General features: G+C 40.2%; 1 protein-coding gene across 2 annotated transcripts in view; it reads right to left on the bottom strand.

Moving 5' to 3' along the window:
- The window catches only part of il34 (interleukin 34), a 44,165-nt gene extending 28,859 nt beyond the window's left edge, over positions 1 to 15,306 (bottom strand). For both annotated transcript variants that reach the window (XR_013077251.1, XM_076732578.1), the window contains exons 1-2: positions 15,074 to 15,306; positions 4,131 to 4,372 (exon numbers count right to left, since the gene is read on the bottom strand). Coding sequence is in view for 1 of the 2 variants with exons in the window: in XM_076732578.1 (XP_076588693.1) it covers positions 4,131 to 4,176 (46 nt within the window). In the remaining variant the exon portion in view is untranslated. The remainder of the gene's footprint in view (positions 1 to 4,130; positions 4,373 to 15,073) is intronic.
- Between the last annotated feature and the right edge of the window lie 203 nt (positions 15,307 to 15,509).

Raw genomic sequence — 15,509 nt, 5'->3', positions numbered from 1 at the left:
GGTTAACGGAGATCTCGTCGGACTTGCATGATTGCACAATTTTCAACTGCTGAGAGCAGACAGAAGAACAAAGGAGAGTGGTGTGGGGAAAGGTGGTAGCGATGTTTGCAAACAACAGATGGTGTAACCAAGAGCACATCAGTGTGAAACAGCAGCACTGCACCAGAGACATTGAGCTGTTAGCATTTGGCAATATCACCTCACCTCCTCCCTGCTGCATCCAGTCTGTAAGAAAGAACGCTACTGCAGGTCCTTCATCCCAACAGATGTCAGACTGTTTAACTCCAGCATCATGTCATGTAGCACTGTCTTGACGCTGTCTTTCTCAATTCTACATCATAAACCTACCTTTTTTGCACTGCTGTTATCAATGCTACTATATGCTCACATTATCTATTTCATCTGGTGCAATTTCTAAGTTGTATACTTCTCTCTTCTCTTGTGAAACTTGCTGGCTATAACGAGTAATTTCCCCGGTTTGGGATCAATAAAGTCTTATTTTATCTGCACATGAATGCAGATGAATTTTATAAAAGCAAATAAAAAGATAAATTGTCAGACTATAGGTGATGCATTTCAGCAAAGCGTTTCGCTTGTTTACTTGCATGCAACCAAAGCCCTTTCAAAATTGACTACTACTACTACTACTTCTCAGAATACAAACAGAAACCAGAGTGCTTGCAATACTAAAAGCTGTTTTGCTATTTCTTTCTGGCATGACATAAAAGTATTCAGAGTGAAGTGCATGTAACTAAGTTGAGGATAAAATAGGATAAATCGGACTTGGTCTGGTTTGAAACCAGGACTATCTTGTTGTGAGGCAAATCTAAGTTAGCATAGTAAGATAAAGAAAGCACCAAAACCTTAAATACTGATACTTTTGGCTATATTAATTACTACAGGCTATTACACATCAGCTAAGTGTGGATACCACCTACCACAGCAGCTTCAGCTCAAGCTGCAAGCAAGAACATATTATGTTTTGTGGCTTTCTTTGTAGTTGACATTTATAGTAATTTACACTGAAGTTGACTATTCAATTTACTGTCTTCTTTAATAATTTGATTATATTTTAACTACATATTGCATCTTTGCTACAACCCTTATATATACCCTAATAATAATACTAATAAAGCCATAATGTTTCTATTATGTAAAATGAATTTCTGATGAAGTCAATCTAAACACAGTGTTAGTGATGAATGTAAAGGGCATTGCATTTATTATTTTCCAAAGTGGAAAAATAAAAAAATTCAGTGTTATGGTTGCTCATTTTAGATTCCTGTGCATTAAATGCAGATGGCCACAACCAAAATTGAAAACATATTGTATCCACAAGTGGATATTTGCATTTGTTTAGGACAAAAGCCCACAAATTCTCAACTGTCGTCACAGTCCACATTGTATACAACCACAAGGCATTCCTGAGTAACAGGATGAAGTGCCAGACCACACTGACCCTAGCACTTCACACACGTGATGACATTTGTGCCTAAATGAAGAGCTGTCAGTTATCGGTCTCTCTACCTCTACCTAGTCTCTAAAGAACACCATGTTCTACACAGAGCCTAAAATCTGAAATACTGGTATTGCATATATTTTCACATACAAAACAAGAGTGGCTAAACACGGTCATTTATTTACATTTTTAAAGTTTGCAAGGATGAAACTAGAGATAATGTGATATTTAACAGCATGTCTTTCTTTTATTTATTTATTTATTTATTTATTTATTTGATCAACTAGCCTAGAGTATATTTCTGAACAGCAAAAAAGCACCTGGGGGTATTTTAGTGTGATCAGGAAAAACATTAATACTCTCTTTGAACAGCATTGTTTGAGATATTACCGCAGGGATATTTGAAGGAAATATGTAACAGATGTCAGCTGCGTAGTAGACTTTTGTCTTGAAATTTACAACAAATCCTCAATGAAGAGATTGAATTACACTGTCTGTGCATTTTGTGCATAGAGTAAATAGTGTTCAGTAAAGAGCTTGGTCTTTAGCCTTTTCTAAAGATTGAGAGACATTGCAGATCGAATGGAGTTTGGTAACTTGTCCCACCACCAGGGAACCACAGAAGAAAAGAGGCTACAATGTGCCAATGTAGTTACATTTTGACAAGAAAAACTTTTACTTATCAATTCAAAATTATGTGTATTTGAAAAATAGTTTAGTCACAAAAATTTAAGCTGTACCTTGAAACACATAGTTTAATAGGAATATTCTGTGATTCACCTCGCGTCATAGTTAATGACCGGGCAAAGCTCTTCTCCATTAGTTTGTCTGCATTCTTTTAAAGACAGAGGATTATAACGACTGCATGTGAATCACACGACTGTCAGGAGTGAAGACAGCTTTAGATATTGCCCTTGGCTGCAGGTGTTTGACATTAAAACCAGAGGTAGCAAAGCGGGGTGCAAAATGTCAGCTGTCAACAATCTAAAGACAGAGCCAGCAGGGAATGTTTCTGAAAACAGCGACCTGTATTTAGCCAATCTGTGTTTTTCTTTGGATATGCTGATGATCGTATTATGTAGCTGAGATTTGATTTGCTTATAACTAAGGACAAGTTTCAATGCAGTTATTCAATCTTTTCAGAGTTGTGGTTTTTCTTGTGAGAATTGATGTTTCATAGCCACCCACATCCACACATGTACACATACAACACATACAACTTATGTGCTAGTTCATTGTTGTGCCCTTATGTTTAGTCCCTTCTCTCAGAAAAAAAAATTGTCAAAGATTCATGTACCTGTCCCTGTTTTTACATACAGCAGCTGTTTAGAGCCACAATACAACAACATAAGCATCACTTTCAATATTACTTTAGTGTGGACAAAGTTTTTGTAGTACAAATGTTCTGTGCAACTTTTAGCTGCTTTCACAAAAGTCAACGGTATACTAACTGACCGGCAGAAATGTTTATGTGGCTGCTGAAGAAAGTTCAACATTTGGTAAGACAGAGGATTATCAATTTCAAGTATCACCAGACAATTTATTTTTTTATAATGTTAGCTAATTAGCATGTTGTCCACTTAGCACTCTCTGTTCCACAGGGGCAGGGCTTGCAGACAGGTAAGCCTCGTAGTTGCTCGGAGCCCCCAGCCACTAGGGGGGATTTCAGGGACCTCTGTTGGTTCCTGGACCTCACTTTGAGAACCACTAATCTATTTTTTCAGCATTCATCTCAAATGTCCCAGAAATTGTGCATTTATGTGTGCAAAAAACATTTTTTTGCGGTGTGCATGGGTGGAGTGGGGGTCCCAGGGATTTCTTGCTTGGAGCCCCAAGAGACCCTAGCAACGCCACAGCTATTACATAAATGTAGGTCAACCTGAACATGAGTACACTGTAGAGTAGCGTACATTTTCTTTCTTCAGATGATCATGTAATTAAGTTGTGCTGTTCCAACTCATAGTGCTTGACTTTTATATCCAACAGTGCTATCAACTGCTGTCAAAATGGATTAAAGCAACAGTCTATTTTAGCCACTGACTAGACTGCAAGAGGATATTCTATCCTGAGGAAATTGTGGAAACAAAATTTCTGTTCCACAATATCATATCAAACCAAATCATCACTGCAGTATTTGGTATGTGTAAACTGTTTGTCAAGTGCCTTGTTACCATAGGACATGACCAGCTCCTATGCTCCTGAAAACCTACTTTATGTAGTATGATAAATAGTAGAAAAGATATATGGTGATCAAATACATTTGTTTGGTTATTTACGGCAGACCAGAAAGCTTTCCTAAATGTAATTTTGCAGAGATATACTGCAGTTGGTACAACTCCATGGCAGCTTGTGATATATACTGTTGACCTATTTGAGTATATGTACATACTTGATACCAAAACTTCAAGTTGCCACTGGATTACCAATGACCCTTCTCCAACTGGGCTTCTCCTCTATACTGGCACATGACAAGCCACCAAAACACTAGGGCCTGACAAAAAACATCACCAAAAATCAAATATGACAATAAGGACCAGTAAGTCTGAGTGAGAGAGAACAGCTCCATTCTAATTTGTAATCTGGAACACAAACAAAAACCACCTCAAAACAAATTACAGTGGCAAGGGCCAGTGCATGCACATGCAAACACAAAAGTATAGGTGTGTCTTACCCAAAAGGCCTCCCAGCAGGCAGGCTGAGGTGGACATTTGGACCATACTCTTAGGCTGAAGTGTTCGGCTCCACAGCACTTTAAACCCCCACACACACTCCTACAATACTGGTGTCTGCAATTCTTCATCGGTTGCTGAGCTTCAGGTCTTCATTGCATTGTTGGGCATCTCTGAAACATGCCAGCAGCAATAGTTCCTGGTATTTATGGCACGTGTGCTTCTGTTGCTCTCTACTGACAGTCTGAAAACAAGAAACAAAAACTAGTCAGGGAGTCAAAAAGAAAAATACGCAAACAATCAAACAGATGGGGGAAAAAACTGGCAGTCAACCCTACTCATGAACAGATGGACAGAGACAGGTTTAAGCCCAAATAGCCTTTAAAAAATGTTTCCACATATTTTGTTGTACTCAAAAACACAGAACTCCACAAGTGTTTGCACCAAATGCTTGAAATTTTGGTTGAAAAACAATTTTACAAGATTTTTTCACAAGCTTTTGATGTAAGATTCACTTGAATTAAAGTGAAAACTAGTTTTTAATAAATTAAAAATAAATAAAATTGTTGATTAGAAGTGGCATGAAAAAATTTCTTTACTCACTGTGATGGATGAAATGCATACAAACACATTTTGTTTTCATATCATAAGTGTATACCCTGCACCAAACGTCTGCTATTTGGCACCGGAATTTGCATATGTGGTATTGGTATTGCATATGTCATATTGCTGGAGTCTAATACTATCATAATATATAGTGTATTAAAATTATGTATTATTAGTTTTCCACAGAGACTGGTGTGTTGTGTGTAACATGGGTGCCCTATACTGGGCCGCCAGCAGACTTAAGGGGTGAACCCCACATACTGTTAGCAGTCTGCGGTATACTGTCCCTGTGGAAGCTAATATCAAAAGCTTATGTGATGATATATAATACTTTGTCTCACCTATAACCTGTGACATTACATGACTAACCACACTGGACCACCAGCTCTAAGGAGAGGACCTGTTACTTAAAACGAACAAGGCATGGGGAATTGTATTCACTCCCTAACACTCAAAACAGTTTCTCAGGCCAGCTGCTTGTGAATAATCACAAAACTGAAGTATATTTTAACAGTTGTTAGACAGAATACAGAGATAAATTTAAGTGGCACAACACGACCCCACCACAACCATTGCCTGTGACCATTAACAGTAAACAGTTTCACTTTGTTTCGCAGAAAAAATGGCTTGTAGACTTGTGAGGATGTCACATGAATGAGAGAATGTTGGTTAGGGGACACTTTGAATGTTTGAAGAGAGTTGAAATCACTATTGTGAGATCTGCCTCTCATCCATCATTCCAACGTGCATAAAGAAACATACCTGAAACTTGAATATCCGAATTCTACTGTGGGGTTGGAATTGTACCCCAACTTTGATCTCACTGATGAAAACAATGATGAAACAGCTGTATGTGTACATAACGATTTTGAATGGTTGTTCGACCAACATCACTGAAGGTTTTTGGAAGACATTTAATTTTACATTATTTCTTTTGGGAGGTCATGAAGTACATAACAGCTGTGCCATGAATCCTATATTTACAAATTTAATACTGTTCAGTTTCTGTTAATAGTCAGAAATGTGTAAGTTCAATTATATGTTTACTACAGAGGTCATAATTAAAGGTGGTGGTGTTATACTGAAGTACATTATACTCAGAGGTGTGTCTAATTTTCTGGCCTCCTCCCTAATTCCCTAATTGTGTGTGTGTGTGTGTGTGTGTGTGTGTGTGTGTGTGTGTGTGTGTGTGTACACACACACACACACACACACACAATTATATGTATACAAACACAGAATATTAGAAACACCTCTGAATAACAAACCTATATGACAGCATAATAAAAGCCCAGAGATGGAATCACAATATGACTTTTGATGTGTCTTTATATCCTTCAGTGTATTAACCTTAACACTGTTTCATCTTTCTTTACCTCTCCCAGTTCTCTCCAGCAGCAACAGGCTGGTAGCGGATAAGAATTTGGCTGGGTGATCCTTGTGTGTGTCTGGCGATGTTTTAATAAGCAACAATAGTAATTCTAATAAAAAAATTTTACTCATATAGCACCTCTCATACAGGAATTGCAGCTCAAAGTGCTTTATAACAAAGAAATCATATGCAACAAGTGAGTGCTTCATATGGAAAAGGCACGGAATGAATATAAAAATAGGTTTGCACATGACATCACATCACTCATCTGTTGTGGTGCAAACTGCAGATGGAGGGCCAGAAGTAATTTTCTGCATAGGAAGCAATGTAACACACACTAAAAAAGCCTATGTTTTGCATTGTTTACAATTCCTCAGATTGATCAAACCAAGAAACCACAAGGAGCTTAAATCTAGTACCAAAAGTTGTTCTTCATAAGGGTGAAAAATGCAAGAAATTGACCAAAAAATACCAGAAAAAATGGTTTGTTAACTGTCTGGGGTCGGGAACAGCCAAGTCGGCTAATGGTTGAAATGATGTAACATTAGCCACATTAGCTTTAGTTTTAAATCTATCGTGATAGATACAATGGCTACAGGCAACAGAGCTAACACGTGTCATCCCAGAGTACTTTGGTGCTGGGGTCGTACACCCAAAACTAACAAGAAACTTGTATGCCCCTATACTTTTGTCTGCTTTCATTGGTTTCTAGAGTAGAGCAACGTCTTAATGACCAGGTAGTGCTTTAATACCAGGCAAATCTTTTAGTTCAATTGGAAAATCACTCCTCTTCATAAGGACCATATCCAACATCCAACATTCTCATATCTTTCTCTCATAATTTCATCTAAACTAGCCCACTAAGAACTTCCCTTCCTCTCATCCATTGAAGTTTTCACTTCCGGCCCTCTGTCTGAATTGAACGTCAGGTGACTGCAAACTATTGATCAAAGATTAAATGAAACAATTTATGTAAATACGATAGAAAATGAAATCCACTTGATAATTATTGTAATAGTAAGAGTAAGTGAGAAAAATCATAAAATGAGATGGAAAATAAAACCACAGAATAATAGTAATAAAATATAGATAAAATAGATTACATAGAATACATAAAATCAAGTAAAATACAACTATACATAAGCCTGAGGTAAAGCACAAAAGTTTCAGACCAGTATCAGGACATCATAGCTAGTTGAAGGCTAAAGTGAAGAGATACTTTTACGTTACTTTATCTTTCTTTTAAAAACATTCAGCGAGCTAACTTCCTGATATCTATAGGAAGTCTGTTCCAGAGCTTTGGGGTATAACTGACGAAAGATGCATCCCCGATTTTCTTTCGGCTGTTGCTGGAAACCTCCAATAAACCAGCATCTGAGGACTGCAGTGTTGTTGAAGGCAAATAGTGAACATGGGATTCAGCAATGTAGCTTGGTCGTAGTCCATTAAGGACTTTGGATACGAGGAGGACCTTAAAAGCAATTCTAAATGTTACAGAAAGCCAGTGCAGATCAGCTTAAACTGAGTTTTGAATTAGCTTTTAAATAGTAAGTTACAGTAATCGAGTCAGCTTGAAATAAAGCCATGTATCAGTTTATTACCATCTTTTTGATTTAAAAATGGTCATGCTTTAGCAAAGTTTCTAAGGTGGAAAAATGACAATTACATCACCTTGTTGAAGTGGGACTTGAAGCTTAGACCTGAATCTATGATAGCACTGAGACTTGTGATCTCAGATTAATCCAGGGAGTTAATTTCCCCAGATTGTTCAACAGCATTTCTCTTTTGTTTAAGGTTCAACTAATAGAATTTCTGTTTTGTCTTCATTTGATTTCAAGAAATTATTGCTCATCCATTTATTTGTTGTGAAAAAACAAAGGAAATTAGACACTGGTATGTCTTTCCTGACCTGCTTTCTGCCATCTTTCTCTCCAATGGGAGGTCAAATAAGTTTCTTTGAAGTCTGGACCCATTCCAGGAAAAAATCTCCTCTCTCCCTGGATATAATAAGTAATAAAATGTTCTGTTGAATTGGTTGCCCTGGTTATTTTGCAGGGCTATTGACCAAAGTTCTTTCTTGACTTAAATTGAGCATTTCAGGCATTCATTAATTCACTGTTGTGCATGTTTATATGAATGTCTTAACATTAGGATGTGAGTAATTATGATCATAGAAGCTCAAGAAAAATTTGAATGTACGCACACTATATCAGTGGTGGAAGAAGCACTCAGATCTTTTGCTTAAGCAGATGTAATAATACTTATAACATATAACATCATTGTTAGAAATTCTTTTAAAAGTAAAACTCCTGCATTCAAAATCTTACTTAAGTATTAGCATCAAAATATACTTACAGTACAAAAAGTAAAAGTACTCATGCAGAATGGCCCATTTCAGAATAATGTATATGAGTATTACTGAATTATAAACACTGACGTATTAATACATACTTTAATTTAATGCTGCAGCTGGTAAAGGTGCTGCTATTTTTTTACTATATATACATATATACTGCTGGGTAGCTTATGAATTTCACCCTGGGGATCATCTTACCTTATCCATAAGATTATATCCTAATTTATTTGTTGATCATGTTTTGTATTATTAATCTGAATCTGTAATGTAACTTAAGTTATAAATGCAGTAGAGTAGAAAGTACAGTATTTAGCAAAGTATTTACCTCTCACATGTAGTGGAGCAGAAGTAGAAAGTACCAGAAAAAGGAAATACTCAAGTAAAGTACAAGTACCTCAAAACTGTAAGAAAAAAGTCAAAAAAAGTACAGCACTTGATTAGTTACTTTGCATCACCGTTATAAATGTACTCTACATTATGGGAGCAGTCCCACTTCACTTTAAAATCAACACTGAAGAACTGATTAATGCTGTCTGTCCGCATTCAACACACAGTAGGTGTAGTCATCAACACATATTAATCAATGTACATAATCATCGCACATTATGCATTAATATTGACCAAAAATTGCAGCCGCTGCTGAAATCTTTCAAACAGGTTGACAACATGGATTTCTTTGGAACTATTGAGACTTTGATGAACCATTTGACAACTTGGCAATGAGATCAAAGAGTGTTGCAATTCTCTCTGCTGGCTGACCCGACCTGTGATAGGTGTCTTCAGGCACCTGCTACCCATGCCCATATGTTTTGGTTGTGGCCTTCTTTGTACAATTGCTAGTTTTTAGCACCATATCCAAAACCACCAAAAACTCTGTAACTCCTAATCATACAGCAAACCTCTTTGTCTTTGTGAGTCTCTTAGCCAGATGCTTAATACTTGATTGATGGAAAACTCCTTCTCCCACCTCTCATTCCCCATGGACACTTCTGTTCAATTAGACAAAATGGGGTCCCTTTTTTACTCAACAAGGGTACACTGTTCATTCCCTACTGTTCCAGATTGACAGGCATTCATGTCATATTTTGAAATATGTTGTGCATTTGTGGTTTGATTTACTTACCTGTTTTTTGTCATTTGAGTGGTGGCAGTGGCTGTTGTGTATCTGTTTTTATTTACTGAGTGTGTGTGTATGTACAGTACATATTCTTGTGATACTATATTGATATGCAGACATGCAGTGACTTCTTCAAACCCAATAAATAAAGCTGAAGAGAGAAAAAATATATATATAGTCAATTCTTCCCAGTAGCTGATTATATAGAATAAAGTCTACTTGTGTATTCTGCACTCAGCAGGGTGAACGTCTGTAAGGCTGCATTCAACACAGTCATCCCCTCCAAGCTGGTCAACAAACTTAGTAACCTCGGCATCAGCACATCCCTTTGCAACTGGACCCAGGACTTCCTGACCAACAGACCCCAGTCTGTTAGGTTAGACAACCACACCTCCGCCACCCTGACCCTGAACACCGGCATCCCACAGGGCTATGTGCTGAGCCCTCTCCTCTACTCCCTCTTCACCCACAACTGTGTGCCTGTGTATGACTCCAACTCCATCATCAAGTTCACAGATGACACCTTGGTGATAACAACAATGACGAGTCAGCTTACAGGGATGAGGTTCAGCAGCTGGTGATGTGGTGCGCTGACAACAACCTGACCCTCAAAACCAAGAAGACCAAGGAGTTCATTGTGGACTACAGGAAAACTAAAGGCTGCAGTCACATCCCCATTCACATCGATGAGGCTGAGGTTGAACGTGTCTCCAGCTTCAAGTTCCTGAGCGTCCACATCTCCGAAGACCTCTCCTGGACCCTCAACTCCTCCACTCGGATAAAGAAGGCTCAACATTACCTCTACTTCCTGAGGAGACTGAAGAAAGTTAACCTGGCTCATCATATCCCAGTTAACTTCTACTGCCGCACCATTAAGAGCATCCTGACCAACTGCATCTCAGTATGGTGCGGTAGCTTCACAGCCTCCAAGCAGAAGGCCCTGCAACGGGTGGTGAAAACCACCCAGTACATCATTGGTGCCCAGCTAACTGCCATCAAGGACCTCTATCAATCAATCAAACTTTATTTGTATAGCACCTTTCATACATAAAAATGCAACACAAGGTGCTTGACAAAGGATAAAAACATGATAATAGAAAATAGAACACAACCACATAGACACACACAAATACATACACCCACCCATGATAATGCAAAATAGTATGCAACCACACAACCCCACACACACACACACACACACACACACACAACACACACACAAACACACACCCACCCCAACGTAGCTGTCGGTATAATAACATGGCAGGGCACTGAGGAATCAAGAGAGGAAAAAACCAGCCATGGGGAGCTCATCCACACTGCAAGGGGACACAGCCCACAGGGAGCGCCGCCGTAACAGAGACCCCTGACCCAGATAGACCGGGATGGACTCCACACACAGGGCAGAGTCCCCCAGTCCTCCAGTCCCAAGGAGTCCCCAGGACGATGCCCCAGCAGGCAGGCCAGACACACCTCCCAGCGTGGAGGCCCCCCATGAGGAGACACTGGAGCTAAAACGTAAAAGACAATGGAATAAAAAGACCTGAAACCTAAAAGACAATAGAATACGAGACCTAAGACCTAAAATAAAATTGAAAAAAAGAAAAACGACCGAGAGGCTAAAAACAATAGGCTAGGATAAAACAGGTCTGAATTAAAAGAGTAAAAGAAATCAATTAAAAGCCAAACTAAAAAGGTGAGTCTTGAGCCTCCTTTTAAAAACACCAATGGTCTCTGCGGTCCTGATGCCCTCCGGCAGGCTGTTCCAAAGCCTCGGACCATAATGGCTGAATGCCGCCTCCCCGTGGGTTTTGGTCCGAACCTTTGGAACAATTAAAAGGCCAGTGCCAGAGGACCTCAGGTCCCGCGAGGGCTGGTATGGTAAAAGCAGTTCAGACAGATAAGATGGCCCAAGACCGTTAAGACATTTAAAAACTAATAAAAGCACCTTAAAATCTAGCACAAGCAGTGTCTAAAGCTTGGTTTAGGCTTCTGCATCGCGTCAACGCCGTACCTACGCCGTCGACGCAGACCACGCGGACCCTACGCCGTAGCCTGACGCGCACCTCCAAAAAATCCTGACGTGAACGTCGAGGACTGTGATTGGTCCGTTCAGAACGTAATTTTCGGTTCAGTCGCAGCCCTATGGTCGCAGCACAACAACACCGCCATTTTCAAAGTTTCTGTGGTGAGAGCTACAACAAAAACTGGACCAAGCCGAAGAAAGAATTATCGAGGAGGTATGCAAGTACGACCACCTCTACAACTCCTCTTCGCGGCAGCAAGAGCCCCCCGAAACCATACAAAGACACAGCCGCACCCCCCTAGCGGCTTGGCGGTGAATTGCGGAGCAACGCGTTCCCTCGACGCAGAACTACGAATGCTCAGTGACGGCGTAGGGTGTACGCTGTAGGTACGGCGTCGCCGCGACGCCGAAGCCTAAACCAAGCTTAAGAAGGGCACGCAGCATCAGCAGTGACAGCTCCCACCCCAATCATGGACTGTTTGCCCCCCTCTCATCTGATAGGAGGTTCAGGAGCCTCCGTTCCTGCACCAGCAGGCACAGGAACAGCTTCTTCCCCAGAGACCCCATCCAACCCCCACCACACTCCCATTGACACTGACATCCCCCTCTTACCACCTTACGGCCCCCATCCAACCCCCACCACCCTCCCATTGACACTGATACCCCTCTCTTACCACCCCATGGTGGCAGATGTGTCCTAATTGTCTTGACACCAGCTAACAAACTACAAGGTCATTTTAGATGCAACTCTTGAGCTCAGAGCAATTTCACAGCAAGCAAAGGAAAGAAGATATGAGAGATAATCAAGATAAAAGGCAAGCTGAAAAAGTTCCCACTGTCAGAGAGGTGTTGAGTCAACCCGTGATCCTCTTGGAAGTTGTGGTTTGTGGTAGCAGCACACCCACCACCTGATTTTTGCTTGCTCTTCCAATCTGAAGTAAGCTCCAGCGAAGTTTAAGAATGTTTCTGATGTTTTGGTGAAACACACACAGGAATTAATCTGTATAATCACATGGGAATGTTACTGATTTGTTGTACTCACTCAAATGAAAAGTGTCTATTTTGGGACAGAAGACTTATGTTGCACATCAACACAAACAATCTGATGCTGGATCAATAATATTCTTGATATCTAACTGAAAATACATTTAAACATATCTCAGTATTTGTTTAATATCCGTATGCTCTACTTATCCAGGCAATAAACTGTCTAAATTCTGAGTTTTTTTTTGTTTTCTGCTCCCCTCCCTCACTCTTTGATTCCTCTTTTTTTTCTCTTTAAGGGTATAACTGTGATCACCTAATGTTTTCCTCACAGTAGAGGAAACTTTTATTATTTTTCATTAAGTTTCATTTTTTCATCCCAGTGAGAGTGCAGGAGAATGAACAACAACAATATCTAAGCAATTTAACAGATTATAAGAATAATGAAAGCAAGTAATGGGACAGCTGGGGGGACACAGAGATAGTCTGAGGAAGTTGACAAACGTGAGCTCATGTTAACAGCCCATTTAAAGACACCCACACCCAATTTCAGCTTTGCCCTGACAAGTTTCATTTCGAGAGACTTAACCTTGAGAGACATGTATTAGGTACAGTAAAAAAACTGAATTAGTTCTAATTCAGATATGATTGGATTTGTTTTGCAGATTCTGAGGGTTTGAATCTGAACATTTGGCAAACTTTAATAATACTTCTCTGACATTGTGTTGCAGATACAAACAAAATGTGTTATTCACTTCATCACAATATTGTCCATCACTCGAGATGTCACCAGAGCATGCACAGGACAACCAGAATTCAGTAAAAGCTGAGAACGCACTGTTGTCCAGTACTATAAATGAACATCAAAAAATTCAGGATGCTCATCCGACCAGACACAAAAGCTAAATGTTACAGTAGTACATGATAGTGCTTGTGCTGAACTTCTGGCATCCACACAGGGAATGATGCATGAAAAGCTGCATCTCTAAGGTCTGGGATTTACGTTTCCTTTCCAATTATATACTGTATGACCTTAGGCCTACAGAATAAAAAGAATAGCTTAACTTTTAGTTTATTTAGTAATCCTGGACTTGTCTACATTCCTTCCATATCCATTCACTTAACCTTAACCTTAGCATTACATGTCTAAACCTCATCCTAATTCCAAACCCCTAAAACCAAGCAATTGTAACCCTGAACCCATGATGACTGGGTGAAACTGTCCTCACACTAAACCTCAGACTGCTCCTCACAAGGATAGAAGCATAGGAGCCTGTTCACTCATGCACACACACACACACACACACACACACACACACACACACACACACACACACACACACACAGAGGGAGAGAGAGAGAGGGAGAGAGAGAGCTTGGGGCTGACTCAACGCAGCTTTCCTCTTCTTTTCTTCTTTCCCACCTCTGTTCCTGTTCTGTTCTATCTTTGGATTTTGTGATTCTACATTGTCCTATAATTCCAGCCTCTCTAGCTCACCAGTAAGAAACAACAAAACAAATAAATAAATAAAAAAACATGATCATACATATCTCAATGACCTGAGGCCAAAAGGGTTTCTTTTGTGGCCAAAGGCCTATATACTAACAGCTGCTCAAACGGTAGTATAGGCATTGATTTTGCTGTCAGATTCTGTTGCCCTGCAGAACGAATTGATTGAATAAGCAACGGTCACAGTCTAGGATCAAATAAAGCAGAAACACCCGCTGTATTTCCACATCCTGACCAAAACATATGTATTCAACTGCAGAAAAACAGAAATAAGCCATTTAGAAAAGCCTGAAATGCCAGTGGTTGCATTAACTTTTCTCATCATGTTGGTCAGGAATAATTGTTTATTCTCAGGGAGGGACGTTTATATTGAACCTATATTTAAGCACGTTGCGCACTGTGTCGCTCTGCCACGTTCTTTTGTTCCGTTCAGATTATATACTGCAAGAGTTTTTGCTCGACAGTCTTGTGTAGGTAAAAGTGAAGCAGTGTAGAATTAATTTTGTAAGTTGATCTCTCTCACTCCTGGGTTTGCTCGGTAGTGTTGAAATTGTCCGATGGCAGTGAGAAGCAAATCCCCCCCCCTTCTGGGATCTGGGTCTCACCTTATCGGTCCTGATCAGTGACAGCTGCAGTAAATTTTAAGATGCTTGCATTACCCCCTCAGCCGCAGTGTGTATTCGCCTCGCAAACCTCCTCAGCCTCATTTTGTCTTGTTCCTCTGCCACAAGTAACGCGCCGCTTGAGCAATACACAACTTACGCACCTGGCGAAAGTGAAAGTATTGCTGGACAAATAATACTTGCAGCTGGAAGCACTGACACATGCTGGGACACACACACACACACACACACACACACACACACACACGAGCACATCTGTGTATACATCCAAGAAAGCATTCATTCACTCACACACACGCGCGCGCGCACGCACACACACACACACACACAGCCATATACATACACACGCACCTCGAGAGTCCCTTCTGTCCTGCTCCGGGGCTGTGTTAAGGCTGTATCCGCTCAGAGGTGGCACGTTTAATGAACGCTTGTTGAATTAGAAAAGCCGACCCAATGACAGTCCAATCATTAAAAGTCTTTAAGGGAGGTCCATTACTGCCACCGTCCATCCATGTGGCTATGGTGCGCTCTATCCGTGTCTGCCCCTAAGTGCGCAACAGGCTGTCCTGAAGCTCCTGCCAGCCAATTTAAAGTCGCAGACACGCACCAAAATACAGTCTGCTTTCAAAATAAGTGAGTGTGCAACTCGCGTGCCTTGCAGTTCTCCCGCTCTGTGTGTCTCTCACACACGCACACCTTTTCTCTTTTATGACATACATAAGAAAAAATTCCCTCTCACATCTGCCCTTTCATTTCTTGGCATGTTGCGTCACTGTATGACACAGAG

The sequence above is a fragment of the Chaetodon auriga genome, chromosome 6 (genome assembly GCF_051107435.1).
Source record: "Chaetodon auriga isolate fChaAug3 chromosome 6, fChaAug3.hap1, whole genome shotgun sequence".
Classification (NCBI taxonomy): domain Eukaryota; kingdom Metazoa; phylum Chordata; class Actinopteri; order Chaetodontiformes; family Chaetodontidae; genus Chaetodon; species Chaetodon auriga.
The sequence above is the reverse complement of the archived record's forward strand: the minus strand, read 5'-3'. Positions and strand labels throughout refer to the sequence as shown.